At 42.2% G+C, this 17,173-nt stretch overlaps 1 protein-coding gene across 1 annotated transcript in view; it reads left to right on the top strand.

The window, feature by feature from the left end:
* The window catches only part of FAR2 (fatty acyl-CoA reductase 2), a 152,548-nt gene extending 135,988 nt beyond the window's left edge, over positions 1-16,560 (top strand). Inside the window, exons 9-12 of the mRNA XM_009636533.2 lie at positions 4,166-4,337; positions 9,285-9,414; positions 11,845-11,972; positions 13,506-16,560. Coding sequence (XP_009634828.1) covers positions 4,166-4,337; positions 9,285-9,414; positions 11,845-11,972; positions 13,506-13,668 — 593 coding nt within the window. The 3' untranslated portion in view covers positions 13,669-16,560. The remainder of the gene's footprint in view (positions 1-4,165; positions 4,338-9,284; positions 9,415-11,844; positions 11,973-13,505) is intronic.
* Positions 16,561-17,173: the final 613 nt, after the last annotated feature.

Here is a 17,173-nt window from a genome sequence, read left to right as displayed (position 1 = left end):
GTCTGGGGAGACCAGGCTGGCACAGGGTCTGTAACCAGTCATCAAGGTGGAGGGTTGTGAGAGTAAGACTGGAAGCTGATGAGAAACAAGGGCGGGGAATGGGAGTCACCTGACATGGGACTGAGCATTTTCGTGCAAATCAAACATGGGGTTTGTAGACGGAGGACCTGGGCTACCTGCTTAGGGAGACTTACACCAGGACCAGCTGTAGGAAGGACAGGCAAACGCAACAGAGTAGGGATTTTGGGGGGCAGAGAGGAGGAAAGGAGAGAAAGATCAAACAGAGAAATTGAGACAGGAGTGGGCTGAAGACACCCTGGGTAGGGAACAGAAGTGACTGAGATGGGGACATTTTGAGTACAAAGGCGATGAGCTGGGAGGGAAGGAGAGAGGAGAAAGAGAATCTGAAAGAGAGTTATTTGAAAAATACCTAACTCTTGTTAAGAGCTTATGCTTAAACATCCATGGCAGACCAGTTTACTCTACCAACCTCCAGATATAGACAAACCTGTAGTGTTAAAAGGAACCTTAACTGATTTATTTCTTTTCCAAATAATGCTATGCCTTGGGATTTTTTTTTTCTTACTGTCTTCCATTACTGCTGTCATTTTTCCTGCTGTTACCAAAATGTGGTCAGACAACTGAAGAAGTGTATTCTTGTTTGGTTGCAACATAAGTCTTCCTAGTCTGACTTTGTGAAACACATTTTGCAATTTCTGCTCAAAACTAAACCTCAAAGCAGGCTTTAAAATGGTGTTCAGTGTGGGAGAATTTAATTTCAATTTATACTTGACAGTCTACCTAGGCAAGACTGGTGTCTGATTCTCCCCCTGCCTTCGAGTTGTAGAATTTGCCGCTGTGGTTTTGTGCTGTGGTCAGAGGGAAAGACCACCCACCTGCCAAGTCATTTCAGTAGCTCCTGGAGGTGGTGTGTTTCTGGTTCAGGGTCCTCTGCCTGCCTGACCTGTCTGGTTCTTTCTTTCTCTCTCCCCAGACCAAACTGTTAGAGCATAAGAAACTTGCTACGCTTGCAAAGTTGAACGTTTTCCAGAAATCAGGAGATAGTGCAGTTGTGCTGAGTCAGTGCAAGCCGGGGTAAGGGTGGTTCATAAAGAAAACGCCCATAGCATTAACTGTTCCAAGTTATGCAAAACTGGTGTTTTCCTGACTTCCTTCCAGTAAGTCTTTCAGGTTGGTCTCACTGCCTTTGTATGTGCATTTTAAAACAAAAGTGCTTTCATTCCTGACTTTCAGAATTTGACTTGAGTTTTCAGCAGATATCTCATCCGCTCTTGACATATGTGCTTCTCGCAATGAGTAATATCGCAGCATAATACTGCAGCTGCTTTACTACAGCTGCATTTTCCTCTGCAAGCCTTGAGTAACCAAGATGATAAGGGTGTTGCTGATTTGTGAGAATTTGGTGCACAGCCAATGATCTGAAATGACAAGGGCTGCATTTCCACTTACTGATCAGGTCTTTCTTGCTATCCTGACCAAAGGTGCCAAAAATGCAAGGAGAAAAGGAAGGCAGTAATGTCTTTAACGTGTTTCCAAAGGGAAACCTTCTCAACCAGTTTACAGCTGAAAACTAGATTTGCAGTATATTAACATCAGGATTTGAATAAACAGAGCCATAAACTTCTGCTGCAGACATTATCGAAATTACCGCAATTCCAAAATATCCCAGTTAAACTGATAGGTTTCCATTAGGAAATAAAGTGACTGAATGTAAATAAGTAAACTTAAATATTGATAAGCAGATGAGAGTTTGTAAGTAAACTTGGATTTAAAGTGTCTCTTGGAGAAACTTCCTTATGGGGGGAAGCAGCAGAGTTCATGTGATTGCTTTCCTGATCCATGGGCTACTTGAATGGTCACAGATGTACAGCCCTCACCAAACTGGGAGCAGGTCTCACTATATTTAAGCCAGCTAGGGCTTTGTCACAGTATAATCTTAGTAAATGGCTGTGCTGCTAACACAGAAGGAAGGAACTCCTCACACGCTGCTTAGCCAGACCCAGACTGCCAAGAGCTGGGCCAGGACAGTGGCTTCCTTCCCAGTAGCCCATCCCAAATTGTTTGTTGCCAGTTTGCTTCCAGGAGTAAAACACCTTTCCAAATCTTCAGTAAAACCACTCCAGTGAGTCCTCCTTCCCAAGCACAACTACAGGGGAAAGTTTGAATAGGAGTTTTTTGCTAATCCTTGTCATTTTGACAGAGCACGTGTATGTACAGCTCTGCCAGCACAGCTGGGACAGGTGGCAATCGGGCTGCCAAATCTGCCACTGGGAAGAGTAGCTTCTCCATAGCTGGCAAGGCTGTTGACATATTTATCAGCACCCTGTGTGGATCTCCCTCCCGAAGCTGGCAGCACAGCTGATGCTGTGCTTCACCTCCACAAATGCTCTCCTGCAGATGCGCGCGCTCGGCACATTCCTGGTATCAAAGCTCTTGGCAGGTGCTCATGGCCTGGAGGCAGCCTCTCCCCTGCCCACCCAGTCCTCTCCCCGATAGATTGCTCTGGGTCCTGTACATGGCGAGCACAGCTACAACAGTAAATGAAGTCTCAGTTTCTTTAAAAAACTAATCCATGTTCTTATCCGCTGCTGCGGAGCTGGGGCTTGAGGCAGAATCCTGTGGGGTTTAGAGAGAAAAGACAGAAGGAAATTCTTCATCTTCCAGAAAATTTCACTTCTGATTATATAGCAAGAGGTTCGGTACTTGCACCTTTCATTTATCTAAGCGAGAGAACATGCCGCAAAGGATAAGATTTCCATACCACAGCCCACAGGATGACCACAATATAATCACATCATTTCAGTGTGGCTATGTGAAACAGAAGGAATGGCAGTCAGTTCTAGCTATTCAGATGCAAGATGAGTTTCAGGAGAACTGGTCTTCAGCCATTAAACTTGCAGCGTACGAGGCACAAAAATTAACAATGAACTCGCACTAAAACTAAATTGTGCTATTTTAAGTCTTTGTTGTCTAAGCCTAGCAGCAAAGTGGCTAACGACTCTCCTCTAGTTGCTGTTACTTAGAACAAGTACAGCAAAAATCACTACTTGAAGTGCAGTAATCATCTGACTGCAGATACATGAGAGGACTGTCTGAATATTATGATTGGAATCTGCTTATCTAAGGATGATCTGGATGTTTCTTGTGACTTGTAAATTCTCATCTGGTTTTCTATTTGTAACATAAGCTTAGAGAGTAAACTATAATATAAGCACAGATTGATGTCATAACTCTCAAATTCATTTTTAAAAAAGTAAAAAAACCCCACATATTCTTCTTTGGTGCGCTCACTGGTGCTCAGGAATAGGAGCACCATCTGTTTATCGGTCCCTAGGATGATAGTCTTATATTCAACTACTGCAGTTCTATTAAGCCTCTGCAATATGCAAATGCCCCAAATATGCATATCTAGATGCCACTTCTGTAGAGCTGTGCCATTGCAACAGCTCAGAATCAGGCTCAACATATTTTGTGCCTTAACATGCAATGGGAGTGAAAGATTAGTACTGTCTTTAGTTTTCAAGTTAATAATGCGTGACAATTTGCTGCTCTAGTGCATCCAGAGCTCCTCTGAACACAGGTTGAGGTATTTGGTGTTGTGGGCCAGATGTGGTTTGAAAGGATATAATGAAATATTTCTAGAAGCAGCACCCTATGTGTGTAACTATTGACGTCAGCCTTTCTGAAAATTTCGGTAGAAATTAGAAATGTCATTTTTGGTTTATGATAGCAGATCAAAGGTTGCTTTCAGTGATCTGAAGATATGTTAACACTTATCAATTTTTTCTACATCTACTGCAAGTGAAAGCAGAACAGCAGTTCCTTCCTTTGAAGCATTTCAGGCTGTAACCACCTGCTTTTCCTCCATTATGTTTTGGCATTTTGATAACAAAGTTTTTGTCTGCCCCTATTAAGTCTAGAGTCAGATGTGTTTCAAATGGGCAGTAGATGGAATCATCAATTTCAGTGCCAGAAGGGACCATGAGGTGATCTTGTCCAACCCCTGTTACATAGTTTGCAGAACTGTAGGTTAAACACATTAAACACCGCAACTTGGGCTTTACTGCAGTATGTTGGGATGGTTGTGCCCAACTCAACTGAAATTACGTGTCTGACTTTAAGTAAAATGCCTGTTCCCATACAGAGCAGTATGTCATGTCTACATTCAAAAGGAACCCGCTGGAGCAGGCCTTCCGAACACCCAACGCTCACTTGACATCCAACTACTTGATAAACCAGTACTGGATAACCGTCAGTCACAAGGCACCGGCCATACTCTACGACCTGTACATGAGGCTCACAGGTAGAAAGCCCAGGTAAGAAACCGCACGGCCTCAGCCTCCTGCATACCTCCCACTGTTACGGAGAGCAGATCTCTAAGAAGTTCTGAGAACTGGCTGCCTCAGCCTGGAGTCCCTGGTCTTCTTCCAATCTCCAGGCCTTGTCTTGAGGAGATTGCTCAAAGACAAAAGGAGCCGCATGGCCGTAGCTAAGTATAGCCTAGGGTTCTCAGCCTTTCCAGTACATGGGGGACAACACATCTTTACACACTTCAGAGGTTCCCAAGGCAGAAGAGGAGGACTGCTAGTTACATTGTCCTCTGTATAGCAAGATTTCCACTGTTCCAACTTTCTCATGTGATTCCCTCTATGAGTCATGAGTAAAGACTCAAGCTTGCATAAGGACTTGAGACTGGCAAGGTTTAGAACATTCTAATATTTTTTCCCATAAATCAGATGCATAATTACTGGTTGCCAGCCCTGGCCCAGCACCCTGAAATCTAGGACGTTTCTGAGTATGAATAAATTCTGAATTGTATTTACGAGGACAGTTTGCCACTACAATTGGTATTTGAGCCTTGGCAGTGTCATGGCTTGGAGGAACACAGGCACGTGTGTCCCATGTGGAAGGAATCCTGGTGTAAATAACATAACTCAGCCAATGTCCTCCTTTACTCCCTGCCACCACAGAGGAGAATTTATTGTGCAACACAAGAGTGGTATGCCAGCACTGTGGTGATGTCAGCCGCTCTGTGCTCCTGCTAGTTAGAAAACTGGCTTCAGCTGTTTGCAGGGAAATCCCTGGCTGATGTATTGCTCTGATTTCTTTCTGACATTCTGCTATGGAGGGAAATTGTTCCATAAAAAGACTTCCAGTTATCCAGGAGGCAAGCATTACCCTAGAAATAGAGGTAAACTGAATATGAGCAAGAATAGGCTGGAATCGCCAAACTCCATTGAAACAAGCAGCAGTAAGATCTTGGTATTGCCATTATAATTGACATTTTGTATAAAGTTGATTGGCATAAGTAGCCAATGGACATTGGCTGCAATACTGTACTTAAATGTCAAATAGAGCTCAGCATGAACTTTAAGATTTGCAACCTGACCAAACACAGCTCAGCAATGAACTTGTGAGTTAAACAAGTCTTTTTTTTTTCTTTTAATATAATTCCCCTTTTCTTCTTACATGCTACTGCTTATGCAAGCATTGCTGCAATGTGGTAGAAAGCATAGTAGCAGCTCATTCTTTTTTTCACGGCAACCTAAATTTCAGACCTTTATGGTCTAAGGGCAGTAAACTGCATCAAATAAAACAAACAAAAAAAAAGATGAATACGTCACTGAACCTGCTTTAATGTTTCCCTTTAATTTTTCCCACTGCTTCAAACAGAGCACCAAGGCTTAACTTTCTTCCCACTTGTCACTGCCATCTATTGAAGTAGAAGCCATCTTCATGGCAGTTTCCTGAATTCTCTCCGTGACCCTATGCCAGATTTGCAAGCATAAAGGAGAAAGTTCTTTGCCAGGACAAAGACTCAGGCTTCGGTTCTCTACTGTATCCATGCTCAACTCATCATAAGGTGATGAGTTATCATCTAGAATAGGTCATCTGGGAGCTGGTTATGGTTTTGCAAGGTTTATTCAGGACTAGCCTATGACCTTCACTAATTTGAATTGCAGGGTTGTTTGGAGGAACTCAGTTGTAGTTCCTCCTGCAATACCCCATCTACCAAAGGGTAGGTACAAGAGTTATCTCCTTCGGCTTTAGACTTTTATATATTGCCTCTCCTGAGAAGTTTACTTTAAGTCTTAGCTCATTTCACATAAATTGCCAGATGTCTAGCAAAACTGCCCTAAATGGCTTACTGTTATTGCTGCACATCCATCTACAACTTAGAAAATAATGTGCTTGATATCATTAGTAGACTCTCGGGGCAATCTGTCGCACCTGACAATTGGCTCGTGCAAGGCTCAGTATAGGAGCAAATAAAGAAATCATTGCTGTAAACAGTTTTCTAGAAGACATGATGCATTTCTGAAGTGTAGCTAATAAGACTATCAGTGACACCTAATACTTCCTTTTTTCCTCTCATTTGCTCCACAGTGGAGAATGAGATTTTCTACAAGAAATCTTTGCCATAGCCTCTCACAGGCTGCGGGAAAGCATGCTCTACTCGGTTGATGTTTTTCAGTAGACCATTCCTTCATCCCAGTTAGTAAATATTTTGAATATGGTCACAACATTTGAGCACAGTCAGTCAGCATGAACCACAATTTTCATAATTACTTCTTTAGATGCTTCATTCCTCTTTTGACCTTACTTTTAGCCACTCAGATATGTTGCTTTGTTCTACAGTCAGAGCTTATTCTGCCCACATTGACAGGATGCCTGGTTTTCAAAACATAAGTAGGGACACACAGTTAACTCTCTTACCAATTTTTTTCCTGATGGATTCCATTAACCCTCAGCACTTTAAAGATATTGATGACTTTTGGGGAGCCAGTTTGAGGGGTAACTTCAGATCTTTGCAATCTAGCCATATAGGTTGTTTCCCAAGTTCCTAAAAGGTATTTAAATATTCAGAAAGCTTTGCCCCATAGTACTTGCCTACACAGGCACAATCAGGAAGATTAATCTGAAGTAATTTTAAAGTAGTTTAGATAAACTGCATTCAATCAATGTGCACATAATTATTCAGAATGAAGGTTCCCTTAATCTGATGGTTTTCTCTGCTTCTAAAATGAAAGCCACTTTAATTCTGAGTAGGAGTTCCTGTGTAAGGTTTTAGTGCTCTTTCAATTAGCCTTGGGTAAGCTGCACAGTTCTCCTCTGAATTGATGTACTCATTGTGTCTTTTTCTGCTGTGCTTAGTGCTTATCATTGTGGCAGTCACATCTGCACGGAGAGAGGCCGGCCTGGCACCATTCTTACCCAGACTGCCGCCTTTAATTTGTCACGGCGACTTTGTTACCCTCTGGGCAGCTCAAAATTTCTCATGAAAACAGCTCTGTTTTCCACAGAAATCAGCCTTTCAATGCTTTCTCTTGCCCTTATCCAGTCTGAGAGAACATGGTGTTCTCTCAAAATTCACCGAGCACTGTACATCTCACTTTAAAACAGCTGCCTCCCAGAGGCCTTTTGTACTCATAACCATTGGGACAACTGTAAAATAATCCTGCAAGGTAGGACAGCATTGCTGTCATCCCCTTTCATATAAAAAAAGAATAACAAAAAAAGGCCAAGACACATGAGACACCTAAACCTACATTCCCAAAGTCCCTGTTAAGCAGCTGTTCCCTGAAATACTGGGACACTCATGCTCCAGAAAGACTTTCAAACAGTTCCCTACCCCCCAAAAAAAAAGTCTATGGACTTGGATGATTTTGAAGGTCATCCACCAGGAGTGTGTGCCATCAGACTCTTCCTGTATAAGGAAGGACACAAAAACCACTCCAAATTGCTGCTGTATTATACAGGGGGAGGAATGGCCTTTAAGAAAAATACTTTTTTTTTTTTAGAGCGAGAGATCGAAGAAGCCCAAAGACATGAAAAGCATGCCACCAAACTGAGTGGTGTGGTTGATACTCTAGAGGGAAGGGATGCTGTCCAGAGGGACCTTGACAGGCTAGAGAGGTGAACCCATGCAAAGCTCATAAAGTTCAACAAGGTCCTGCACCTGAGTCAGGGCAATGTCAAACATGGATGCAGGCTGGGTGATGAGTGGATTGAGAGCAGCCCTGCAGTGAAGGACTTGGGGGGATTGGGGGATGAAAAACTGAATATGAGCTGGCAATGAGCACTCACAGCCCAGAAAGCCAACTGTATCCTGGGCTGCATAAAAAGAAGCATGGCCAGCGTGTCAAGGGACTGTATTCAGCCCCTCTACTTGGCTCTTGTGAGATCCCACCTGGAGTACTGTGTTCAGCTGTGGGGGTCTCCACCTAAGAAAGACATGTACCTGTTAGAGCAGGTCCGGAGGAGGGCCACAAAGATGATCAGTGGGCTGGAACACCTCTCCTGTGAAGACAGGCTGAGAGAGTTGGGGTTGTTTGCCCTGTAAAAGGCTCTGGGAAGACCTTATAGTGGCCTTCCAGTACTTAAAGGGGGCCTACAGGAAAGATGGGGAAGGACTGTTTATCAGGGTGATAGGACGAGGGGGCAGCAATTTTAAAGTGAAAGACATCAGACTTAGATTTGATATTAGGAAGAAATTCTTTACTGTGAGGGTGTGAGACACTGGAACAGGTTGCCCAAAGAAGCTGTGGATGCCCCATCCCTGGAAGTGTTCAAGGCCAGGTTGGTTGGAGATTTGAGCAACCTGATCTAGTGGAAAGTGTCCCTGCCCCCCCTCTACAGGGGGAGTATAACTAGTTGATCTTTAATGTCCCTTCCAACCCAAACCGTTCTATGATTCTATCTGAAAACTGAAGTTGAGCAATTGACTTCAAAGGGTGTCCATGCTGCAGATGCAGTCACCTCTGTACTGGAGCTAACTCTAAAAATCAGAGCCTTGCTTCAGGAGCCAACTCAGAGAACAGAAAAGCATTTGTGTGGTAGAAAGAGAAGTATTCACCTCAGTAGGCAAGCAGTATACCTTTGTGGTTTTGCAATCTGCTGTGCAGACTTCATACCATTTCAGATGGGCTCTTCATCTCACACATGGTACATGATGTAGATATGGCCTCCAACCCTTGTTAGTTCAGGGCAGTAAGTTAGGCATCAGTCCTGCCCTGGGAAATGCATGTTTGCACTCATATTCCAGCCAACAATAAAAGCTGGGTAGCTGTAGGCTCAAGACTCAGCTGAAGCAGTTAGACTTGCTGAGCAAGTTCTCAACCTCCTAAGCACCAGTGCAGTGCTCAACAGGAATTGCAATGCCTGTTTCATCTGGACTGGTGAAAGCACTGACAGAGTATATCAACAGCTTTTGCACGAGGTCAGTCTTCCTATCCACCTCTGACCCTCTTCCTCTGTTTCAGAATGATGAAGATTATCAATCGACTGCACAAGTCTATGATGCTCCTGCAGTATTTCTCCACCCAGTCCTGGGATTGGTCTTCAGATAATATGAATATGTTAATGAGTCACCTTAACACAGAGGACAAAAAGGTAAGTATGTCCTGAATATGGATTGCTAAACTCCAGTTCTGTTCATCTGCAGCAATTATTTTTGGTGTACTCTTGAGCTTATGAATGACATCTGTCTAGATGACTGGAATTTAACATGAAATAATTTATTTATTTCCTCCTTGTTTTATTAAATAACTTATCAGGAACCTTCCATTTATTATAGGAGAATGTTTCCTCCTGAGGTGTATTGCTCTTTCTTCCGAGACAGGTCAATCACTGCAGGTTTCCCAGTTAACACGGCACCTCTCTACCTTTTGCTCTCAGGTTTCTATTTAGCCTGTAAACAATCTAGATTTGTTTCCACAGACAAAATGGATTGTACAAAGGGAACATAACTTTATATCCTCAGTGACCCAGCTGTACTCAGCCCTTTGAGTTTGAGAAGTTAAAGGCATCATATGTAACAGTGGCCACTTTACTACCTCCCATGTGGTTGGCTACGTAGACCGGAATACCCAGTGGATAGGAAAACTAAGGACATTCCTTTTTTGATGGACACATGGTATTTCTCTTTCTAAGAAGAAGAGGCCAATTCTAGTTTTCACATCACAGCTCTGGGCCCTAAGAATTTGAAGCATCTGCTTTCATAGGATGATATGATGATGTTAACTTCTGTGCTGTACAGGGGCCCAGAGAGACAGTATCAATGGTAATGCAAAGATATGAGCTATGGAGAGTTTCATTGTAATTAATTAATCACTGAAAAAAATGTGTAGCATTCTCAATACCTTCTCATCCTAATTTCTAACTGTGTTGCTCTTGGAAAACTAGGAAGCTCCTTTACAACATCACTTTCTCCCTCATCTCTTCTGGTGGCCTGTAGCTTTTGCTGGGTGATCTGGATGGGAATTACTTGAAAGATTTTGACATCTTCATGCACATTGATTTTAATTGGGTTTAATGTGCAAGGAAACTTAGTTAACACACAGTGTCTTACCCTGAACAATATGAAAAAAGTTCCTGTTTGATTTAAGTCCCCAGAGAGCAATTACTTTGCTCTGCTGTAGTCTTTATAGTCTTGAAATACTACTCCTTAAAAATGGGATTGTAGCTGAAAGACTGAAGGAGTACAAAGAGTAGATTTGTGATAAGCTTGAATGCACTTTTGGTCAGTATCTCCTTGAAAAGAGATACTTGGCATTCACATCGACCTGGTCTCACTCATATTGTGAAATTCTTGCTCAGAGTTATGGTAGTAGAATCAAGAGTTTTCTTCCCTAGACTGCAGAGGGAGTGCATGCAGCAAATTCTAACTTCTAAGGGCAGTGGCACTGCTGTGACTACAGCAGATGTAGAGAGCGCCTAAATGGTATGATAGGAGCTAGTTCTGAGGCAGATAAAGAAAAAATTATAGCATCAAGGACTTAGTGCAAGCTAGACAGAGTTTCAGGCTTACCAAGCTGCCTATGAGAACTCTGTGGGATGCACGTGTTGCCACTGCCACATTGTGGGCAGTATTCAAGCTAGATAGTTTATGGGCAGCACACATCTCTATACATAGCTGACAGACACACCAGGATCTGTGCAGTAGCTAACCCTGCTGTGTTTGACAGAGTTATCTAATCCCTCTCCGCTCAAGTTATTGCTGCTCTGATACCAAAGCTCTTGCACCAAAGGAAATGGTTGGATTGGCATGGGGGTGACAGGAAGGTATTTTTCCGAGTGTATTCCCTTTTAAGACCCTGTAAATAAGAAATGCTATTCACTTCACTCGTTCATTAAAAAAAAAAAAAAATCTCTACAACAAAACCTGTTCCTCTTTGCAGATCCTTTCTTTGCTCTAATAGACCAACGACTGCCTGAGAGCTTGCTAACAATTTTTCCAGTATAAGCATCTGAAATTAACTGGGGTAGTTAGCTCTGCAGTGAGATTTTCTGATGCCAAACACGAGAGTAACCCATTTCTTGGACTTCTGTTGATGTAGCTGCTGAGGATGCAGCACAGTAGAGAGTAATACTGACACAGAGGCACCTGTTGACTTAATGTCCACTTCATTTATTTACACATAATTCTAATGACACATTAAAAACTTCATGGAGGTTTTCATATGAATCCATTTACCTGAGTGGAATGGCATTTTTCTTCCATGATAGTATGTGTGTGCATGTGTGTGTACAAATACATGTATTTATGCAAAAATTGCCACTTGAAAGACAAACTTATCTTTATTTTCTGCCAGCTAGCACTGAATTTCTGCTTGCCTTGCCCAGATTCCCAGCTGGTTAAGACATTAATGGACAGCTGTGAAATACAGCCTGATAGTGCCCATGTCTTCTTGAACTTGGTGGCTTAAAGAACTTCAGAGAGAAGGCCTTGTCAGGAATGGAGGTCAATGAAGAATTGATGCTTCAAGTGAACTTGTTTTGAACTCTGGCATTTAACTACTGCTCTTTGTCTTTAAATCCCAGTTATACAACTTCGATGTTCGTCAGCTGCACTGGTCAGAATACATTGAAAGCTACTGCCTAGGTGCTAAGAAGTACTTGCTAAATGAGGACATGGCTGGCATTCCAGCAGCAAAGCAGCACTTACGAAAGTAAGTCATAACCAGTGGCAAGGACAAGAGCTCCTGGCTACTTTGAATGGCTTTGAAGGAAAAATATTCTAGTTATGTTGCAATAATTATGTTGAATAATATGGAGATAAACATAGCATAGCTTATTTCTTATGGCAGAGGGTTGTCAGTATTTAATTTTTCCATACTGTAAGAAAAAGAGGACTTTTGATGACAGTAGCGATCAAGGGCTAGATATTATGCCTTCCCAGCAGATGACCAAGTAACGAAGTTACAATGCATTGGAGGAATACATGAATACAGAAGATCTTGGTCATTCAGAATTACAATAGAAAAATAAGGGTCAGATTTAGATATTGTATGATTTTAAACTTCATTTTGAAGTTGAAGCTTCTGATTCCTTGGGGAGAATGGGCAAAAATTCTCCAAAATCAGTGGAGAGCTTATGCATTCAATCCCTGGTGACAGTTTAAGAGAGTCTGAATGAGCAATCTGAGAATGTCCTTCTATTCAGTTAAAGATTGTGCTCTTCCTGTCTTCTCCAGACATTTTACTGAGAAGTGCAGGCAAAAGGAGAAGGAGCGGCTCTCTTGGAGTAAGAGCCTGGTTGTTTCCTTTAAGAAAACCTTTCTTGTGCACTGTAAATGCTAGAAGCATAAAACAGCCTGTTGCCATAGCAAGGAATTCTAAACAAGTTCTTCGTTCATGGGTCATTTTTAAAGGATTTATAAGAGCCTCTGTAACAGGCCAGTAACTGCCTTATAGTCCAAACAGGCAGTGCGGTATAGTGCAGTGATAAAGTTTACCCAAAAAAAAAAAAAGGACTTTTAACAAAAATTAAACCAGCCTTGGGAACATTAGGTATGAAGCTTTCTTTCCTTGGTCAGACACTGGGAAAATGAGAGTTGAAGAACTGCAGAAACTTTTGCTTGACAGAAAGAGGACAAGATGATTAGTATCTTAAAGACCCAGTAATACCATTTAAATATATGGTGTAAACACGCCCCGCAACCCCCAGTGCTGCAATACTGCAAAAGTGAAGACCGTTTATGATTACTGAGTAATTTCCTAACATTAAAGGCAAGGTTTCACCCAAATAGGAGAACCTTATTCATGAGCTCCTGCAAAAGTCCTCTCACCTGCCACCAATCCTGCAAAGTAAAACGTTGCCAATATACCAAATCAAAGCAGACCTAGACCGTCATGAAGAAAAAACTCTTTGCATGACTTCTGTTCTGGTTTGAAATGAGAGTACACAAAACAAGAGAGACTTGCAATACGGATATTCCACCTGTTCCATTAACTAACTTCAACACAGTCCTTAGCAAGACGGTAGGGATATCATAGAATATTTGGGGTTGGAAGGAACCCCTAGAGGTCATCTAGTCCAACCCCCGAAGGCACAGTGTCTTCACTAAAACAGGAATGGCAAAAAGCCCAAGGGCCACTTGTAAACAGGATTTCTTACAAAATTACCTGTAGCAAATTAAGCAAGCCAGTAAGCTTTTTGTTGGTTTTGTCTTCCTCTGTAAGATGCCTCTTTCTCTTTCTTAGGCTGAGGAACATCCGATATGCATTCAACACCACCCTCCTTGTGATAATCTGGCGCATTTTCATTGCAAGGTCACAGATGGCTCGAAACATCTGGTACTTTGTGGTTAGCCTCTGCTACAAGTTCCTTTCCTACTTCAGGGCATCCAGCACCCTCAGGCACTGAAGCCGTCCATCAGCAACCAGCCTCTTCCAGAAGGACCTCCATCTCCTCTAATCAGCAACTATGGGCATCGGGGTCTGAAAGTAGCAGAAAAATCCACTCCCTCCAACAGCAGCCTGCATTTATTGTGTTCACCTTTTTTCATTTCAACTAATGCTTTAATACATGGTGGTCTTTCTTCCATAGGACCAGGCCAATTTTTAAAGCCATAACTGAAACTTTAGGAACACGTCAAGCTGAAACCATTCATCTAGAGTCTGATGTGCAAGAGTAAGGACTAACCAGTGTCATTGTCTTCCCATGTACTACCTAGGCTATCTTATTCCCATCTTCTTTCTCAAAAGAGGCAAATTTAAAGCATACAACCTTAGAAGAAAAGGATGCCATCAGAGAAGACCCAGCCAAGGGAATTAATGTGTAAGAGGTCTTCCTAAAGAGGCTATTCCTTCATTCTCATTCAGTGAAGTGGTACCTTATTGAAAAACACAATTTCACATTTTCAGTTTTTCAGAACTTACAGGGGAAAAAAGATCAGTTACGCTAGGCCAGTGAACACACTGAGCAGTTTTCAGATCTTGTCTTATCTTGCTACTGAGGACTGACTGATACTTTCAAGCCATAACTGAAGACACACATAGAATTCATGTACCTATGTTAACTCTACTCACTGACAAGCTGCTTTCTTATGGAGAGGTATTTTTTAATCTCTGTTGGTTAAGGGTGCAGTCTATTAAAAAGCCCTGTTCTTGCATTTATCACATTTGTTTGGAACATTTTTTTTTGGCTTGAAAAAATTCTGTGTTTACTCTGAGAATGAAGACTTCTTGAAAGATTGAAGGAGTATTCAGAAACTCTCTATTATTTTTGAGGAATAGGTCTTTTTCCCCCTTGGATTTGTCTGCAGAAAATCTTTCTCTCTGTAGCTCAAAAACAGCCTGATACTGTCCTTCATGCTTTCATTATAGCTAAATCACTCTGCAGCTGATCATTTCCACTGGCAAAAAAAAGCATAAAGACATGTATGAAGGAGATCCCATCAGGCCAGTTCTGCTGCCACTCCTGTCAGTAAGAACTAAAAAGTCTGCAACTTATTTTCGTTAGGAATAGGAAAGATTTCATTGATTTTTGTGTAAAAACAGTCATGCACTGTGAAGGTGCATTTTGTCCTACACTGCAGTTTAGAAAGGAACCCGAGGATCTTCCCAATGCTCATGGCTATTGGAGATGCTTGCTTCACCTAGTGAAGTATGAATTCCTGTGGGGGGAGAGAGAAAGAGAGAGCCTTCTTCAAAGCAGCTGGTGCAACAACGGCCTTAGTGCAACAGCAACAACTTTATCATGCTATCAGCTTTTTGAAGTCAAATCTAATACTGGAATATTTTTTATTCAGATAACACTGAATAAGCACTTTAAGATTATCAGACTTTAAAGCAGCTGGTTTTTGAAACAATGCAGCACCCAATTCCTCTAGTCTTGTGTCATGCTAGCTGTCTGAAAAAGTAATGCTACATCACAAAAAATGACACAGTCGCTCTTCCGAGAGCTGAGAATAGCAGAGTATTTACAAAGCTGGCATTCTTCAAAAATTAAACTTGTTTTTGGCAGCGAGGGCAAGAGTAAGTTATGATGACAGTATATTTATATCTTAGACCTCCAAACTAGCTCAAAAGTCTTTCTAAAGGTGCAAGGAATTTATCTGCCCCCCTATGCCCCAGAGGCCTAGTACCAAGCAATTGCCAAAGGATGTCTGCAACAGAACATGACCAGAAACATGGTGTCTAGAATGGCAGGGCTCTGGCATTCCCTAGCAAAGCCCCTGCATTTGTCACACATTACTGCTGATCTATGCTTAGTAGGTCAAGCACCCAGTTTACAAAGACGTAAATTTTTTAAGTTCTTGCCTTGAAAACATACTTTCAAAATGAAACCATCACGGTTGTTACCTATGTGTTTTCCAACTTTAGAAAGCTGGCAGTGCATGTTGTGCATCGCGTGTTAGCAAGGTGTCATGCCTGGGAAACTAGGAGCTATAGGTTCAGGCACTGGGGACCAGACATTTCACGTACAGTGCTTCCATGGCAGTGTATATGGTGAAAGGTAGCTGCATTATACTTTGTCAACTTGGCCATGCAGAGACTGTGGCTACCTTGGTGGTGTGAGGCAGGCTGATGTAGGCATTCCTCTAGAAAGACTGCATTCCCTTAAATACATAATCAGGTCATCAGCCAGCTTCCAGTCTTCTCATATGAAAGGCTAAAAAAACAAACAAAAAAAACCTCCTGCAGATTATTTTGAAACAAACTTCCATTAAAAAAGTAGGAAAGAATTTTAACTCATGTACTAAAAGTCTTCTTAAGTGCCTGCCTTATGTACCAAGAAAAGCAACAGCTAAGGGCATTGTAAGTCTTATGCTGTGCACAACAGACAAAAATTTGAGTCTCACAGAAAAGTCAGATACCACAGACCTACAATATCTGGTCTACATCAGTCAGCTCTACTCCAAGTGTCCTGCCTTCCCTTCCCCCACGCGAGTCATGCCACACATTCCTCACCTATGCCTGTAGGCATTCACAGTTACTCGTGCAGGCTGTATTGTCCCAACAAGTCTGAGATGCATCTTTCCTCACCTGAGCATATCCGGACCCATTTTCTGCACACGCAAAATGATACTTCAGGTTTCACCCAGTACAATGGTGGTATTGCGTTTTAAAGCTCTTCAGCATTTTGCTGAGGGTAACAGCCACAGCAAAGCTACCACTCAGCCCTTGAAAAAAACAACAGGAGCTGCTTGGGATGTTGCAGAAACATAGTGGTGGCAGATGGTGTACGTTCTTCTGGAGACCTTTCATAGCCCACACAGCGTTGCCAGCAGCTGGTTCCAGAGCTCTGGCTTTGCTGGGGCGGGGGGGTGTGTGGTGGAATCAAACTGTTAGCTTTTCTTAACACAGATGTAACATGCAGTGAAACTTGAATCTTTAATCTATCTTCCTGTGGTTTGAGATGTTTTCAGGTGATTGTCTGAACCACAGAAATATTTCAGAAAAATCTCAATGCAGAGGCTGATGTGTGGCAATGGCCTTTGGGTGCAAGTCATGACTGTCATCATGAAGAGCTGGACCTGGCGTAAGAACTTGTTCTCACCTCAAGCAGTGACTTATCTTTTTGATGTTTTACTGTGTGGTCCTCCGTGTATTTGTATGTGCTCTGAAGAAACCCAAGCCTTGGGGAAAAATGTCTAAAAGAAAACACTGAGTGACAACCACTTCTTTTCTGCCCTGTTCTTTCTTGCTCTTTCCTGTATGCTCACAAGCTTTTGACAAAAGAAAAGCCAAATACAACTGTTATTAAGTTAAATTGGAGGTCCTGTGGTGACCATGCACAAATTAACATGAACAACTCAGGAGTGGATGTTACTCATGGCTGAAGGTGAGAGCTTTTAAAACCTTTATGGTTGAAGCAGGACTCAGGCTTTTGGTCTTTTTCCTACAGAGGTAGCATGGGCAGTGCC

Source organism: Egretta garzetta, unplaced genomic scaffold (genome assembly GCF_000687185.1).
Source record: "Egretta garzetta isolate BGI_Z169 unplaced genomic scaffold, ASM68718v1 scaffold293, whole genome shotgun sequence".
NCBI classification, from domain to species: domain Eukaryota; kingdom Metazoa; phylum Chordata; class Aves; order Pelecaniformes; family Ardeidae; genus Egretta; species Egretta garzetta.
The sequence above is the reverse complement of the archived record's forward strand: the minus strand, read 5'-3'. Positions and strand labels throughout refer to the sequence as shown.